At 55.0% G+C, this 16629-nt stretch overlaps 1 protein-coding gene across 2 annotated transcripts in view; it reads left to right on the forward strand.

Annotated features, from left to right (window-relative positions):
• The first annotated feature begins 1769 nt into the window (after positions 1-1769).
• SEZ6L (seizure related 6 homolog like) overlaps positions 1770-16629 on the forward strand; it is a 50611-nt gene continuing 35751 nt past the window's right edge. For both annotated transcript variants that reach the window (XM_037375274.1, XM_037375275.1), the window contains exon 1: positions 1770-1922. In XM_037375274.1, coding sequence (XP_037231171.1) covers positions 1856-1922 — 67 coding nt within the window. In that variant the 5' untranslated portion in view covers positions 1770-1855. The remainder of the gene's footprint in view (positions 1923-16629) is intronic.

Raw genomic sequence — 16629 nt, forward strand, 5'->3', positions numbered from 1 at the left:
CTCTCCCTTTCTTATTTTGTCCTTCTCTCGCCTGCTGCCCAACTGCTCCCAGCTGGCAGCAGTGAGGAGTGACACAGGGAATGCAAATGACCCCGCTGCCCACACAGCCTGCCTCACGCTCCTCAGAATCCCGCGGCTGCTGCTTCTCCCGGGGTGGAGGAACACTGCAGAGCCCAGCAGGGAAAAGGGCAGCAGGATCGGTCCCCATGTTTGGATGGTTTCTTGACTTGATGTGTTCTGCGTGGTGGCATCTGTAGTGATACCAGTATGTGATTATTGTTGCTGAGGTAACCGAGATCAGTGTAATTGCTCTCTCGAAGGTAGCAGGGACTTCTCAGATGGCAGCATCAACAAACTGGCTATTTGGGGGGAAGGCTGACCTCAATCTTGTGGTGTTTGACACTTGTGTTGAGCTTTGTAACATTGTTCTGGCTGTTTGACTTGACTGGCAGAGTGGCTGGGAGAACCAGGCAGCTCTTACCGGGAGGTGGTTTACAATAAACATTTCAGGGTAGGATTTGGGATTTCAGGACCATGAAATCTCTGTTCCTGTTCTTATGAAAGTCAGTGTAATTGCACCGTGTGCTCTGACAGGCTCAGGAGGGGCCTGCTGGAAGCTCCTAGCTTACTGCAGCTTCTGCTGGCCTGGGCAGCAGGGATGGACCAGAAGGGACCAGGGCCAGAGCAGGAAGGGAGCATCTGAGAGCCATCAGGCCCACGCTCCAACCTGTAGGCAAGAAGGTTGTGGAGCTCCGGGGCCAGGGTGCTGAGCAGGGACTGCACATTGCTTCTCTTGCTGCAGGGCTAAGGAGACGCCAGTGCTCACCCATGGCCATGGTGCCAGCCCCACGTCATTGGGGGTTCCTGCTCAGCTTCCACAAACTGTGAGCTCTCATGTGCCTGGAGCCCACCACCCACCGTGGCTGGGCAGCTCCCTGTTGCCGGGCTTTGCTGGCTCCAGCAGCCAGACCGGACTCTGGGGCACCCATGATCCCAAGGGGCGCAGGGGGCCTGCATCAGCCCCCCCCCCCCCCCCCCAGCACCACTGCCCTATTGACAGCCTGCTTGTGGGGAACCCGAGGAGAGGGAAAAGGGATAAAGATGGGCTTAAGTAGGGAGGCAAGAGGGGCTTGGGGTGCTGAGAGGGGCCTCAGGTGCTGGGTGGGGGGGATGCTGAGAGGGGTTTTGGGTGCTGAGAGGGGCTTCAGGTGCTGAGAGGGGCTTGGGATGCTGAGAGGGTTTGGAGATGCTGAAGTAGGCTTGGGGTGCTGAGGGGGGCTTGGGGACAAGGGACAGTGGAATGATACAGGAGACTGGGCACAGGCTGAGCGAGGCCTGCAGCAGGGAGCACAGCCCCCCCCCCCCCCCCCCCCCCGCAGGCTGGGGGGGTACCGGGGCCCCCGGAGCCTTGGGGAACGGAGGAAGCCACGGGGGACCGGGGGCGGCTGAGGAGATACGTAGGGGGCTGCGGGTCGCCGGGGCAGACCCGGGCCGAGGAAAAGCGGCGGGTCGCTGGGGCTGGGGCTGGGGCCAGCCGGGGGGGCCGGGGGAGCCGCGGGCGGGGCCGGAGCGCGCGACGCTGCGCGGGGACCGGGGCGGCCACCGGCGCCCTCCCCCGCCGCTAGCTCCGCACCGCTCCACGCCGCGCCGCGCCGCTCCTCTCCGCCCTCCGCCGCTCCCCGCGCCCGCTCCGGCTCCGGCGGCAGCCCCGGCCCCCGCCCCCGGCCCGGCCCCGCTCGGCTCGGTTCGGCTCGGCTCGGCTCGGTTCGGCTCGGCTCGGCTCGGCTCGGCTCGGCTCGGCTCGGCTCGGCTCGCAGCAGCGCGGAGGCTCCGCCGCGCCCGCCGCCGCCGCACCATGCCGGGGCCCCGCGGGCTCTGCCTGCTCGCCCTGCTGCTGGGCAGCCCCGCGGCCCCGCGGCCAGGTAAGCGGGGCGGAGCGGGCAGGGGCTGAGGCGCGGAGCAGAGCGGGGGCTCCTCGGGCACGGCCGCCGGGGCCCTGCGTCTGCCGGTCGGGGGTGCGAGCGCTGCCGGGGAAGGGGGCACCGGCCGGGGCGGGGGTGAGGGGGGACGCAGCCGTGGCCGGGGAGTGGGAGCTCGAACCGGGAGGGGATGCTGGAACCTGCCGTGCTACCGCCGACCGGGCACCCCCTGTTTCTGCTGCTCCCCGGGCCGGGCTGAAACTTCTGGCATTCCTTGGAGAGGACAGCGCTGGCACCGGCACCGGCACCGGTGGCGGCGGGGCCCGGCGGGACAGCGGCGGCTCAGCACCGAGGCGCGGACAGCTCCCGCAGCCCGCCCGGGTCCTGCCGGGGCCGCCCGGGCACCCGAGTCCTAACGGCGATCGCTGCGCAACGGGGGCCGTGTCCCCCGGGGGCCCTGCGGACCCTCCGCCTCCATCCCGCCCCTGTCCCCAGCCCCCGGTGTCCCCAGCTCCCGGTGTCCTCGGTGCCAGGTCCTCGCCGCTGCTCCCGTCCCACCGGCAGTGGCATGCAGAGGGTGGCCGTGGGGTGGTGCATGTTTACCCAGGGGCTGCATGTTCATTCCACGTGTTCCACGTTTCCACGCAGATCCGCTCCCTCTCCCCCTGCCGTGATGGCAGACCTAAGAATAGGCTCCGGGACCTGTTTGCGGGTGACTTGACAAAGTCATTGCAAACTAGCGCGGTGCTTAAAGATCTCTAGAGTGGTGCCTGCTCCCGGCCTCCGGTCACTGGAAGGCGGCGGTGGGGAGCAGCGGCCGGGTCTGGTGCGCTGCTGGCCGTGGTTACGGTGCGGGCTGCTCAGAGGGAGAACGGCCTCGGTGCCTGCCTGTGCTGCAGTGTTTGTGCAGGGCCCGGGAGCTGACCTCTAGGGCCGATGGTGCGTTTTTAGCAAAGATTAACAGCTCTTGGTGGCAGGAGGGCTGTGCAGTGCTGCCCGCTCGGCTTTGGTTTCTGTTCTCATGTTCAGATCGCATTAAAAGACTGACTTTTTTGGTCTCAAACCTGGCTCTCCATATAGGTATTATATTACAGAAACCATCCTTCTTTCCATGTAAAAAAGCAAAACTGGGCATAGATTATGGCATTTTCTCTCTCACCTGCATGGGTTTGTGTTCTGTGTATGGACATGCATGTATATATGAAGGAATCAGGTCTGAAGTCTCTATCTCCAATCGCTGGCATCCTGTCTCAGTGTCGGAACAAATAGCAAGACACATTTCTCCAGCATGTTACACAAACGATCTCATCCAGGCTGCTGGTGAGCTGCTGCAGGAGATGTGTGTGTACAGCGATAGTCCCCGTGCTGCCAGGGGGGCCGGGGGAGCTGGGCAAACAAACCGGGAGAGTGCAGGGCCCAGGACAGGGCTTACAGCTCCAGTGCTGCCTCGTGCTCCAGAGGCGGGGGGGGTGGTGGTGCCCCAGTCCCGAGCACCTCCTGGGAGCATCAGCAGGAAGCTCAGCTCCTCAGGAACAGGATTTGGCCCTTATGGCAAGCACGATCTGTCATAAATCTCAGGGCAGGAGAACACAGCGTACTGAAGTCCTCTTTCCTTGGCAGAGAGGGAGCTGATAAATAGTTGATAAATAGTTGACCGTTTACAAGGTTTGGCGAATTATTGCTGTAAAATCCCAAACTCTTGCACATGCAGCTCTGGAGCTGACAGTGACGTGGCAGCTCTCCCCATTCCCCAGGGGGTGGCTTGTCGATCTGTTTGTAGGAGGTCACAGCCGGGGCTCAGATTAGCAAACCCTGCTGTTCTTAAACTGTGAGGGGGAGCAGGATCAGACCCTGCAGAGAGGGTTTGTTGTGCTCTGTCTGCCTGCTCTTTCAGTTCGTGCTTTCAAGAAACAACTAATTTCACATGACTTGCACCCATCGGTCGCTCAGCTGGTGGCTTTTTGGTGCTTTGCACTTGTGAAGCCATTTAGATCAACACAGAGGAGGTGTGAAAGCCTCTCCTCTCAGCATCCGCTTACAGCCACCCACCAGCACGGAGCACAGCAGCAGAACAGGCAGCAGAGGCACGTCCCTTCGCAAGGACTTGTGCCAGGAGGCTCCGGGCAGCAGCGTGCAAAGAGCGCTGTCACAGGCATGGATACTTATTCAGCGCCGTGAATACAGCGTGCAACCACGGGGCGTGCAAGCAGGCCACGTCCAGTCCGGCAGCTGCAGGCAGGGGAGGGCAGCAGTGCTGCCTGTGAGCCCGTGCTGCCCGGGTGAGCTTGGACTGGGACCGATGCTGGGCAAAACCCGGGCGCTGGGGACGGTGGGGACACAGCCAGACCCCCTGGGAGGTCCGGGGTTTCTAAATATATCCCGTTTGGGGTGTCCACTAGAGGTTGCGATGAGACCAGCAAATCCTTCCTGAGGCTGCTTGCCGATTGCAGAGAAGCAACTCGGGGAGTGCTGAGCATCGGGCTCCACCTAGCCCGGTCACCTGGGCTCCCCCTGCTCTTCTTCAAGGCATTTGGGCACCTCCAGGCTAGTTGTCGAGCAGAATAGCGAGCTACAGGGGATCACCTGGCTTTGTGGTGAGCGCAGCGTCATGGGAGAATTTTTCCAGACAATCAGGTGTGTCCAGCAGGAAGGAAAACCGAGCATGAACTCAGCGAGTGCTGCAACAAGTGAGCAGTGTGCTCTCACTGCAGTCAGCTGCACCCCAAGTGGTACCATCTCAAGCAAAGAGATAATAGCTCACAGTCAGGCTGCCAGTGGGCTGTGCGGCCAGAGATAACAGGGAACGGAACTTGTCTGATGGAGAGGTATCAGAGGCCCTAATAAATGTCTCCTCTTCCTTCTCTCCCCCTTGGCAGAAAGAATCAGGAAAGTCTGGATCAGTAGCAAATGAAATTAGTATCTCTCAGCTCTCTACTTCTCCTGTATTGCTGCCTTTATGAATATATGAAGATGCTATTTAAAGTGTATGTTTTGTGGATGCCAAAGATGTTTCCTTCTATACATTTTTAACTTTGTCAGTGCAGAATTTGATACGAGTACATGGGGCTGAAGAGGCAGGCTGTAGACCAATTAAGCTAAACAAGCTCGCTTGGCGTACAGAATGCCACACAGAGGTCTTATAAAAGCAAACTGTGTAAAAAGGGAAGTGCAGAACATACCAGTGTATAATCCATCCCTTGTAGCTCTAAGTCAGATTCCGCTGGGTTCAGAAATTAATAGATAATAAGTCATGGAAGAGCCAGTATGCACAGAGGCATGGCAGGGCATCACTGGATGGGTAACACGGGCATCAAAAATGTCTGGTGTGAGAATGGCATGTCCTGCCAGAGGGCAGGGTTATTCCTGCGGTTATTCAGGGTCAGAGCCTGTGGCGCTTCATTATCCCATTTTGAACAAACAGATATTTTTTTTTTAAATTAAATGGGCTCTGTATGATTAAATAACATGCAGCTTTTGATCTAGACTGCAAGCATCCTCAGAAATCAGTGTATTTTACATCCTGTGTCATTGCAATGAGTACAGCCAGTTCCAGTGGGCTTTGGGGAAAAAAAAAAAAAAAAGAGACTAACCTTCTGTGAGCAATCCAAAAGTAATTTACTTGATGTGATTTTATTTTTCAAATATCTGAAAGTGGTTACTGAACAGTATAATAGCATCATAGAATTGTTTAAGTTGGAAAAGACCTTTAGGATCATTGAGCCCAACTGTTAACCCAGCACTGCCAAGGCCACCACTAAACTATGTCCCTAAATGCCACATCTACATGTCTTTTAAATATCCCCAGGGATCGTGACTCCACCACCTCCCTGGGCAGCCTATTCCAATGCTTGATCACCCTTTTGGTGAAGAATTTTTTCCTAATACTCAATCTAAACCTCCCCTGGTGCAACTTCAGGCCATTTCCTATTGTCCAGTCGCTTGTTATCTGGGAGAAGAGACCGACCCCCAGCTGGCTACAACCCCCTGTCAGGCAGCTGTAGGGAGCAATCAGGTCCTCCCTGAGCCTCCTCTCCAGGTTAAAGAGCCCCAGTGCCCTCAGCTGCTTCTCACAGGGCTTGTGCTCCAGCCCCCTCCCCAGTCCCACTGCCCATTTCTAGACACACTGCAGCCCCTCAGTGTCTGTCTTGGAGTGAAGGTCCCAAACCTGAACCCAAGATTTGAGGTGAGGCCTTACCAGTGCCAGGTACAGGGGGGTCACTGCGCTGGTCCTGCTGGCCACACTGTTTCAGATACAAGCCAGGATGCTGTTGGCCTTCCTGGCCACCTGGGCACACAGCTGGCTCATGTTCAGCTGGCTGTTGACCAGCACTCCCAGGTCCTTTCCCACCGGGCGGCTTTCCAGCCGCTCTTCCCCAAGCCTGTAGCATTGTCTGGGGTTGGTGTGACCCATGGGCAGGACCTGGCACTGAGCTGTGTTGAACCTCATACAACTAGCCTCAGCCCATCGACCCAGCCTGCCCAGCCCCCCCTGCAGAGCCTCCTGCCCTCCAGCACATCAACACTGCCCCCAACTTGGTCTCATCTCAAACTTACTGAGGGGGCACGTGATTCCCTCATCCAGATCATCAATAAAGATATTAAACAGGACTGGCCTCAGTACTGAACCCTAGGGACACCCCGTGTGCCCGGCTGCCAGCGGGATGTAACTCCATCCACCACAGCTCTTTGACCAGGCCAGCCAGCCAGCCTCTTACCCAGTGCAGAGCACATCCATCCCAGCCAGGAGCAGCCAGTTTCTCCAGGAGAATGCTGTAGAAGACAGTGTCAAAGGCTTTAGTAAGGTCCAGGCAGAGAACATCCACAGTTTTCCCCCATCCGCTAGGCAGGTCACCTTGTCATAGAAGATCAGGCTGGTCAAGCAGGACCTGCCTTCCATAACCCCATGCTGACTGGGCCTGATCCCGTGGCTGTCCTGCACATGCTGCATGATGGGACTCAATATGATCTGCTCCATAACCTTCCCTGGCACTGAGGTCAGGCTGACAGGTCTCCAGTTCCCAGAGGTTCCCTCTTTCCAGCCCTTCTTGTAGATGGACATCACACTGGCTAACCCCCAGTCTGCTGGGACCTCCCCGGTTAGCCAGGACTGCTGATAAAGGATTGAAAGTGGCTCGGTGAGCCACCAAGGAAATCCTGTTACAAAACACAGGTTATATTTTAATTAGCATAATGTGCAGTTACATGGCTGGAACTGGAGCCTGCCAATAAATATATCTTTCAGGAGTTCAGATAGATGTCTATAGGAAATACAGCATGAGCACTGGCTTTCCAATTTTCCAGTCCATCAGGATGGATTTACACTCTTGTCAGCAGTATGAAATTGCTGAATTCAGTGGGGAGAGAATTCTGTGTCTTTAACCACTTGATTTGCCAGGCACAGGGTGCTCGGTAAGGCAGGAATGTGTCCCTGCTTCGGTCCGAGGGACACAGAAGCAATGTGGGGGGGTCGCCCACCAGACGGGCAGGATGAAGGATGAAGGGTGAAGGATGGCACCCTGACAAGCACCCACCCCCTTGCCCTGCTTTAGGGCTTCGGCAGAGCCAGCACCAGGATGAACCGCACCAGTATCAAATGCAGTGCACAGGGCAAGCCCCGGGGCTGTTGGCAGTACCTGCCCATCCCCCTTCATTAGCAGAGTGGTGCACAGGGACAAAGCCGACATTTCCAGCAGACCACAGCTCAGGAGCAGACACCCCAGGGTGCAGCCGTGGCCAGCACCCATAGCAGCAGTGATGGTGACCTGCCATACTTCCAGCCATGGCCTTGGGACAGCAGTGGGGAGCAGTGTGTGTGCCAGGGGGGGTTAGATCTGCTGTGGGTGGCAAACAAAAGTGCTTCAAAGTCCTTGTGTTGGCTGTGCTAGGCCAGGATCGACATCCCTTGGGGAGGGTGCTGGCAGAGCCCAATGAAGCTGCTTTTCTACTGCTGCTTTCAGAGGGAGGTCACACACATGTGGTCAAACCAGCCACAAGAAAATGCCATTGGACTCCTGCCAAAGAGGCACAGAAGGGCAGGGAGCCCCTCTGCCTGCCCCAGCAGCACCCACTGTGCAGGGTGCTCATTGTTCCCCCTGCCAGCTCAAAGGGAAGAAGTGTTTGGCCAACAATGTAATTTAAAGAGAGACAGAACAATCTTTAACATGTCCTAAGGTAAAACACTGGACCCCATGGAGCTGGAGGTCTGGGATCCCAGCTGAAGCCTGGGACGTCTCCAGCCATGCTGCAGTGCTGTGAGGCCCTGGGCACAGGTCCGTGCTGTGTGCTACTCTCTGCTGAGATGGAGAGCAAAGCAGAGAGTGTTAGGAAGGCTCTGGGGAGGCTGCAGGAGGGTGAGGGAGGATTTGGCATCACTCTGACTCAGGTTGCTGTGGTTCAGCTGCTGCTCGTAACTGGCTTTCCAGAGCCCTTCCCAAAATGACCTGCTTCACAACATAATTTTTCAAGCTGATGTGCACGTGGGTGATGCCTAGATCAGATGCAGGGAGGTGGCTTGTGTGATACAGGTGCTTCAACTGCTCTCACTGCAGCCCTGCACCTAACTCGGTGTCGGGGCACCGCAGTCTGCATAAGCCAGGATGAAGTGAAGGAGAACTGCTTTGCAGACAGCAGCCCCTTTCTGCTGTGTTGCTAAGGGAAGGTGTCCTTCATTTCAGAGGACAGGCCACCAGCTGCCTGTCTGTCTGCCTTGTTTCACAGCTTGTTAACAGACAAGTTGTTCAGGATGTTCTTGCACAGTCCCGTGGGGCTGGTCTGCTCTATCCACATCCTGCTCCGGTGAAGATCTGTCTGCTGCAGCCTTGCCCTGGCAGGAGAGGAAAGCCCGGGACAGATGGATGCTCATTCGGTGTGCTTCTGCACCCTAGCCCTGAGCCCAGGCTTCCCAGCAGCTCTCCCAAAGAAAATGGAGCTGCTCAGGCAGGACGAGCTGCTTGCCCACTGCCATCCCCCTCTACTGGGTTTGCATGGCAAGGTTTTGTAGTTTTAGGGCTACAGGGGCGGCTTTTGTGAGAAGCTGCCAGAATCTTCCCCTATGCCCGATGGAGCCCACGCCAGCTGGCACTTGGCTGGACCCGCCGCTGGCCAAGGCTGAGCCCATCAGCCATGGTGGCAGTGCCTCTGGGATAAAGTATCTAAGAAAGGAGGAAAAAATGGCACAACAGCAACTTCAGCTGGAGAGAGGAGTGGGAATATGTGAGAGCAGCAGCCCTGCAGGCAGCAGGAGAGCAGGAGGGGCAGCAGGGGCTCCCAGCACCAGAGCAGAGACTCCCCAGCAGCCCAGGGGAAGCCCACGGTGAGGCAGCTTGTGCCTCCAGCCCACAGAGCCCACAGGGAGCAGGTCCCCACCCCCTGCAGCCCGGGCAGGACCCCACGCTGGGGCAGGGGGGTGCCCAAATGAGGCTGTGACCCAACAGCAGCCCCCACTGGACCATCTCCTGGAGGCATCTATGGCCCCCTGGAGAGGAGCCCAGGGCTGCTGGCAGGGCTTGGGGCCCCGCAGGGACCCGTGCTGGAGCCAGCTGTGCCTGAAGGATTGCATCCCATGGGAGGGATTCACACTGGAACGGTGTGTGAAGAGCTGTAGCCTCTGGAAAGGACTCATGTTGGAAAAGTTCATGGAGAACTCTCTCCCGTGGGAGTGACCCCATGCTGGGGCAGGAGAAGAGTGTGAGGAGGAAGGAGCGGCAGAGACAACATGTGATGAACTGACTGCAGCCCCTATTGCCCATCCCCCTGCACCACTGGCGGGGAGGAGGGAGAGAATTCAGGAATGACGTTGAGCCCAAGAAGAAGGACTTTTTTAAAGTTTTTAAGATTTGGGTTTATTTCTCATTATCCTACTCTGGTTTCATTGGTAATAAATCACACTAATTTCCCCAAGTCAACGCTGCTTTGCCTGTGACAGTAATTGGTGAGTGATCTCTCCCTGTCCTTATCTCTATGAGCTTTTTGTTGTACTTTCTCTCCCCTGTCCAGCTGAAGAGGGGAATGCTAATGTGGCTTTGGTGGGAACCTGGCATCCAGCCAGGGTCAACCCACCACATCTCAGGCACAATTGCTACAGCAACTGCACCACTGGGAAGATGAAGGGGAATAAATGAACTTCTGATACTTGCAGTGACCCCCTTGTCACTCAGCTCTCTTATCTCTCAGACTTCATCCATAAGGATTTCAGAAATCAGAGGAGATCCACAGAGCTGGGCAGCTGGAAGAGCTGGCTGGAGCCTGGGATGGAAGAGGCAAAGCCGGGAAACAGCTGGAGGAAAGAAGACTAATTTGTTATAAGGGAGAGTAAAGCACTGTGGATTTCTAGCAGAGCCTATGGCATAGGCTGTATAAGCAAGTACAAGCGTTGCTTATCTTTGACTTGAATCTACAGCCGTGGTCCCTATGGCTGGAGGGATGTGTGAGCAGTCACAGCTGATGCCTGTGTCCTGACGCAGCTTGGCACCCTCTGGCAGGCCCAGGCCCCCCCCCCCCCCCGACAAATGAGGGGGCAGGTGATCAGCAAGGAACTGCCAGGAACTTTAAAAATTAGGGGCTGCAGCTGGCACAGAGAGAGAGTGCTCCTTCTGTGCTTTCGAGAAGACACTATTTCTGGCCCAATATCTTTCTTACATGACATGGATGTGGAATAACAAACCCTTTGAAGCGTGTTGCTGTGTTTCAGCATCATGCCATTAAAGCTGCTGGAGTTGCACTGATTTGTAAAAGCAGGGATGCAGCTGAGTGGCCCAGTCCTTGTCTGCAGCCAGAGCTGCCGGGGGAGCGAGCTGGGGGAGCCCAGATTTAGCCCCGCAGTCCCCCTGTGTGGGCATCACCCCGGGCTGGCCATGTGCAGGGGTGGAGGGGGGTGACAGCCCCGTGGCACAGGGGACTGTCTGCTGCAGTGCTCTGTCCCCGTGATGGCTGGGGGGCTCAGGGCCGCAGGCACACAGAGGTAATGCTGTCCCTGACTGGGGGCCTCCCTGGGCTTGGGCTGGGGACTGTGTTCCCGGGGCGCTGAGAAGCTGCTTTCCCCTCTGTTCCTTCTTTTGCTTGCTAAAATTCATGGCTCTGGTGCAGCTGAGGCTGACACGCTCACAGTGTGGGCAGAGAGCACAGCCCCAGCTTGCCACCTCTTTTATTTTTCCCTTTTCTCCTCCTTTTTGTTTCCCTGAGGAGAGGCCAGAATAGCAGCTGACCAGAAGGGACCTGAGTGCTGGCTGACCTGGAGCTTTCCTGAAGCAAAGCAAGGAAGCTCTGCCTGGATTCCCCAGGTCTGTGTTGTGCAGGGACAAGCACAGATTTGTCCAGAACTTTCTCCCTTTTCCCAACCCCAGGATCCCATCACTTGCAGTAGAAGGTGTTCAACCACTGCAGAACCCAAGCAGCTCCCCAAGGGCAGGGCCAGGGCCTTGGCTCTGTATCCCCTCTGGCAGGGGTGGGGAGTGCAGAAAGGAAAAGGGCATCAGCACCCCAGGACAGGTGGATGCAGCGGGAAGGTACAAGGAAACTTGATGCAACCAAAAGCCTTAAGCTCCTGGCAGCGGGGAGGGAATGTATGAGAAGCCTGGCCACTAAACCCAGCTCTGAAGGTGTGATTCCAAGTGCAAAGCTTTAGTCTGGGAAGGAAATTTGGTGCCAAAATGCAAAGGCATCCAAAAATTTAAGCGCAACAGAAGGAACATCTGTGGGACTGATCCCAGAGCTGTGTAATCCGCTTGGCAAAAGATTTTTACATCTCTGTCCGTCTCACTGTCTTGCACACTTGTGCCTTATGTGCCAAAGCAAGGAACCAGGGCACCAGCAGTCATGCTTAGGAGAGGCAGCTCTGCAGGCGAGACCCCAGAGAAGGGACAGCAAACACGGTCCCCAGGGCTGCTGGGGTAGTTTCAATGACATGCTTCAGCCCATCAGCAAGGGAACTACCATGGGGACCTGGCACTGCCATGGAGAGCTGGGGCAGAGCAGGCAGGAGTGGGCTGGGGGGTGCCGGTGGGAGCAGTTCTGCTGCTGGTCCCCTGCGGGCAGGGAAGGAGCAGGGATGGAGGGGTGTCCCGTGAGATCTTGTGGCGGTTGCTGTTGGGCTTGGTGTAGTTCTGTGAGCAAAGCACTAAACTGATGAAGATATTAGATTAGTCCAAGCACCCAGGCACTAATGGAAGAGGAATAATGTGGAGTGAGTGAGGGAATGTTCTGGAAACTGGTCAATTCGGGGTGATTTCAGAGTTAGTCAGAACAGCTGAAAATACTTAGAATTCAAGAGAGAATCTCCATCTGACTTTTTAGGGTGGATTAATGGAGCATGTCAACATTTTGTGGATGACATCCTTCATCTCGGGTAGATTGGTGGCTGGGGGACAATACCAAACAACATCACTTCTGATATCCCCTCCACCGCCTCCCTGCAGCCCTGCAGCTCTTTCCCTGACAATGGGGCTGCATGATGATAGGAAGGAATGGGGCTTGCATTTTCTGATGATGATTTAAATGCAATTTCAGTAAAAAAATCAGGCTGTTCCTAACAGTCCTAAACTTCCGTTTGCAAAGATACCAAGTCCCTAAAATGAAAGACTACTTTTGCATGAGCCCTAACAGCCTCCCAGTGCTCCCAGCACACCTGCAGCATCCCCACCCACAACGAGGAACTCTGCAAATACAGCTTAGCAGATGCCTGCTTGGACACACCTTTACCCCACTGCACAAAGGAGGGAAGGATTTAAAAAAAGAAAGGTAGATGATGCTAGCAACATTAAAAACACGATGCAAGTGCTGCTTTGTTGTTAGTGGGGTTGGGGGGGGTGCATAGCTCTGCCACCCTGGTACCCAGGCTGGCCTGGGGCAGGATGCAATGCTGTGCTCCAGCACCAAGAGCATCCTTACAGATGTCAGACTATTCCCAGCACTGTCACGGCAGTCACCTCTGGTGCAGAGGGAAGAGATCCTGGGGTAATGCTGCCCAATGCAGCTACCACCTGCAAAGCTGTCCCAAAACCCAGCACCCTGAGATGTGGAAAACCTGTTTTCCAGAGCACACAGCCCCCATCAGACAACTTGGTTCCCTTCACCCCATATCATCCATCCAGCTTATTCGTGCAGCAGTTTTTAAATTGCTGTTGGACACTATATTTACATAAATATGTGAGCCAATGAGGTCTAAAACCCTGGTGAGCTCTAAATGGTGTATTAGGTTTCGGAAAGAGGATTTTATCAATTTACTGAGAGTACAAATCAACAGAGCAGAATTTACAAACCCATCAAAAAGCGAGGTGACAGTTTAGAATTAATCCTCTGCCTGAGGCACACAATGTACCTCCACAAACATCTCCCAGCATAGATATATTTGAGAAATAGTGAAAGAAAATGTAACTTCTAATGCCTTTGTACACTGCCAGTGAAACGGCTGCAGCATCATTGGGGAGATGAATGGAACTAATGTCATTGGGAAGGTGCTGCCGCCTCTCACTTTATTTTTATCCAAGACTCAGTCCCCAGCCTGTGTTGAAATATTTCAGTTAGTGTTTGTGCCAGAATTTCCCCAAAAGAAAACTTCCCCACTAATCTCTCTTCCTCATTCATTCTTAAAAAATAATAATAATAATAATTTAGTTTCTCCACACCCACTGCTTGGAGCAGCATTGGAGCCCACGTGTCATGGGGGGCATGAGTCTGCCTGTGCTGCCAGGGTTGGATGGTGCTGGTGGGTGGCTTTGGCTTTGGGGCAGTAACCAGCAGTGTCTGGGGCCATTTGTGCCTGGAGAGGTGCAGGGGTCAGGGGTCTTCTCGGGCTGGGTGGGATGCTCCAGGTGCCCATGGCCCCTGCCTGGCTCCCAGGTGGGCAGCAGCCCTGCTCTCCTCTGGCATTTGCTGGGCAGTGGCACTGCTCCTTGGGTAAGGAGGGAAAACAGCTTTTGCTCTCCAAACCCAGCACAGCACCCTGAAGGCATGAGGATTCCTTCTCCTGTGCCCTTCCAACCGCAGGATGCGTGCGGCTACCGCCTCTGCCAGGAGCTGGGGCTGCTCTCCCATAAGGGGTTTAGAGCTGACACGTAGATGAAATCAGTGAGGCAATTTTAAGTAAAAGCAAACTTTTCAAGCTATCTAATCAAAAAATATAAAGGCTTCTTTTCAGCTTTTGTTTCCAGTACACAGAGGAGCCCATGCCTGCCAGCGGTGAAATGGCTGTCTTTGTTGTGTAGATGACTGTGAAGGACACAGGCTGCGTTCCCATTTAGGAACGCATTGAGGCTTTTTTGGAATTCATTAGGAAAGGTAGGGAGGGAAGGGTGCAGCAAAACAAGAGCCCTTGCAGCTGCAGCCTAATGCTCTCCTGACAGTGACACAGGGGAGGATCAGCCTGCTCCCCCAGAGGCAAGTCTTTGTAGTTTTTCCACTGCAAAATGCCTTTTACATAGACATCTAAAAGCATTTTCCATTCCTCTACTGGGGCTTATCTAGAGTCTGCAGTGACAGGCAAACTGCACCACCAGCACCCCAGCTGCTTGCCAGCATTGTTGCAGCTGCAGTCCCAGCCAGAAGCCACCACACCTCCTCGCAAAGACCCATCCAACACGACCTGAATGGCTCTGCTGCATGTCAGCATCTGCTCCTGTCTTCTACAGACTTTTGCTGCTCTTGTATAGGCCCAAAACTTGCATGGAGCAGCGGTGTCGAGGCTCTGTGTGCCCACCAGCCTGCACCACAGGCAGAGGCATGCATGCACCTCACCTGCTCTGACCATGGCATCGCTGCTGCTCCATTGCCACAGCAGCCACCTGCATCCGACTGGTTCCCTGGGAGCCAAGCTAAGGCAGAACCAACAGCTCGCTCTGCTCACCCAGCAGACATTCAACATTTCCTGCAGGCTCAGGCACGGCATGTGCCTCAGCATTGCGGCTGGATCCAGAAAAATTGTGCCAGCCTCAGGAATCAGCAAGATTGGCTGTTTGCAGCCTCAGAATTGCCATGCTGGCCACCCATGCCGTAAAGAGCCAGCGCTTGCAAACCAAGAAGATAAAACCAATGCAGCAGAAACGCAGGCATGCCAATGAGAAGAGGGCGGTGCTGGGCTGCAGGCAGCATCCATCAGTCGGGCGCTGCCAGGGGAATGGCTGCTGGTGAAACACAATGGGGAGATGCTCCATGGTGCAAAAAGTCCCCCAGGCCGACGGGATGCAGCGCAGGGCGACTGCAACTCATTATTGCTCATTGGTACATTGTCACCCAACCGCACAAATTGAATTGAGTCATGGCAAATAACGTCTCCTTGAGTGACTCAGATTATCCAAGCGAGCTTCCATAGGCAAAGGCTGTATTTTTCCACATTTCCACTCCACATGCATCAAGTCAGCCTCACAAGTAAAGTCTTTCTTAAATTATACAGCGTTGCATCTTTCATCAAAACAAGAAGCCCGAACAAATAGCAAAGGTAACAGCCCACTTAAAGTCGGGGCTATGAGCCTAGCATTAGATTCAACTCTGAAAAAAGCATTCGGCTCTGAAAAATTCCTTCCTAAGACTCCCAGCACCATTCCCAGTTACAGGCCAGAGCATTCTCTGATGGAAAAATACATATAAGTTTACGTTAAACTTGCTGCTGCTGCTCTTCCCATTCCCATGCGATTAGCTGTCGTGTTTCTAATGAGCAAACAGCCCTAACCCCGGGCCTCCCGACTCCAGCCGCTGCTCCAGAAACTGCTACGGGCTCTGCTGCACCTTGTAGGCTGCTGCCCTCCCCCCCTGCCAGCTCGGAGCGGGACCTGGGGGGGACCATCCCCACGTGTGGTCGGTCCAGGTCCCCTTCAGCAGCAGCTGGTCCTTCCCTGAGCATTTAATATTGCACATAAAAAAGGCAATCCTTAAAAACAGATTTATTTCCCAGATGTGCCTATTTTAATCATACTGCACTGCTATCAAAAGTATGTTAAAAATTACAATTAACTGGTAGGAACATAAACAATAGCAGCAGTAGAAAAAAACTTATCCAACTTGCATGACACACTGGTTTTTATAATTTGCTGATTCGTTACCTGCTGGGAAGAACAGTGCCAGGTACTTTCTCACTGCATTTCCCAATCAGCAGGGTATGTCAAAAATAATAATATAGCCAGGAAACACGCACAGGCACCAGTGATGTGACATGCATGTTTTACAAGAATATATGAGGAACATCTGACAAAGCCCCCTCTCCGCACCCTGATTCAAATATCAAAGCTCTTCTGGAGAGGCTTGTAGAGTGCCGCTGCTCCCTGAGCCGAGCCGGAGCAGCAGCCGCTGCGGTGGCACACGCTGCCAAAGCCGCTTTGATGGGAGGAGAAAGACTGGAAATTGAAGAGCTGCCCCTGAGGAGAGCCCGATGCACCAGCAGCACAGCAGGTCCAGCCCTGCTTCCCAGCACACCCACCCCGAGACAGGGCTGGTGCTAAAAACAGGCCTCAAGGGCTGGCATTTAAGGGCTTTCTCATTTAACTCAATCCATCTGTGGTTAATGAACAAAACAGGCAATCATTTACATATTTGTGTTTTCTGATTTTTCTGTTTAAGGAATTCTGGGGAGTGGGGGAAGGTGATATTGCCCAGCTCCTTAAAAGGGAGATGTGTTTCCACATCACTCGTTGGTATCCTGTATCAGCTCCTATGGTGAAGCATGGTGGGGGTGCTCAGTGTGTCCCACCTGGGACGGGGAGGGCAAGATGAGAGTGCCCTGAGC

Source organism: Falco rusticolus, chromosome 1 (assembly GCF_015220075.1).
Source record: "Falco rusticolus isolate bFalRus1 chromosome 1, bFalRus1.pri, whole genome shotgun sequence".
Classification (NCBI taxonomy): domain Eukaryota; kingdom Metazoa; phylum Chordata; class Aves; order Falconiformes; family Falconidae; genus Falco; species Falco rusticolus.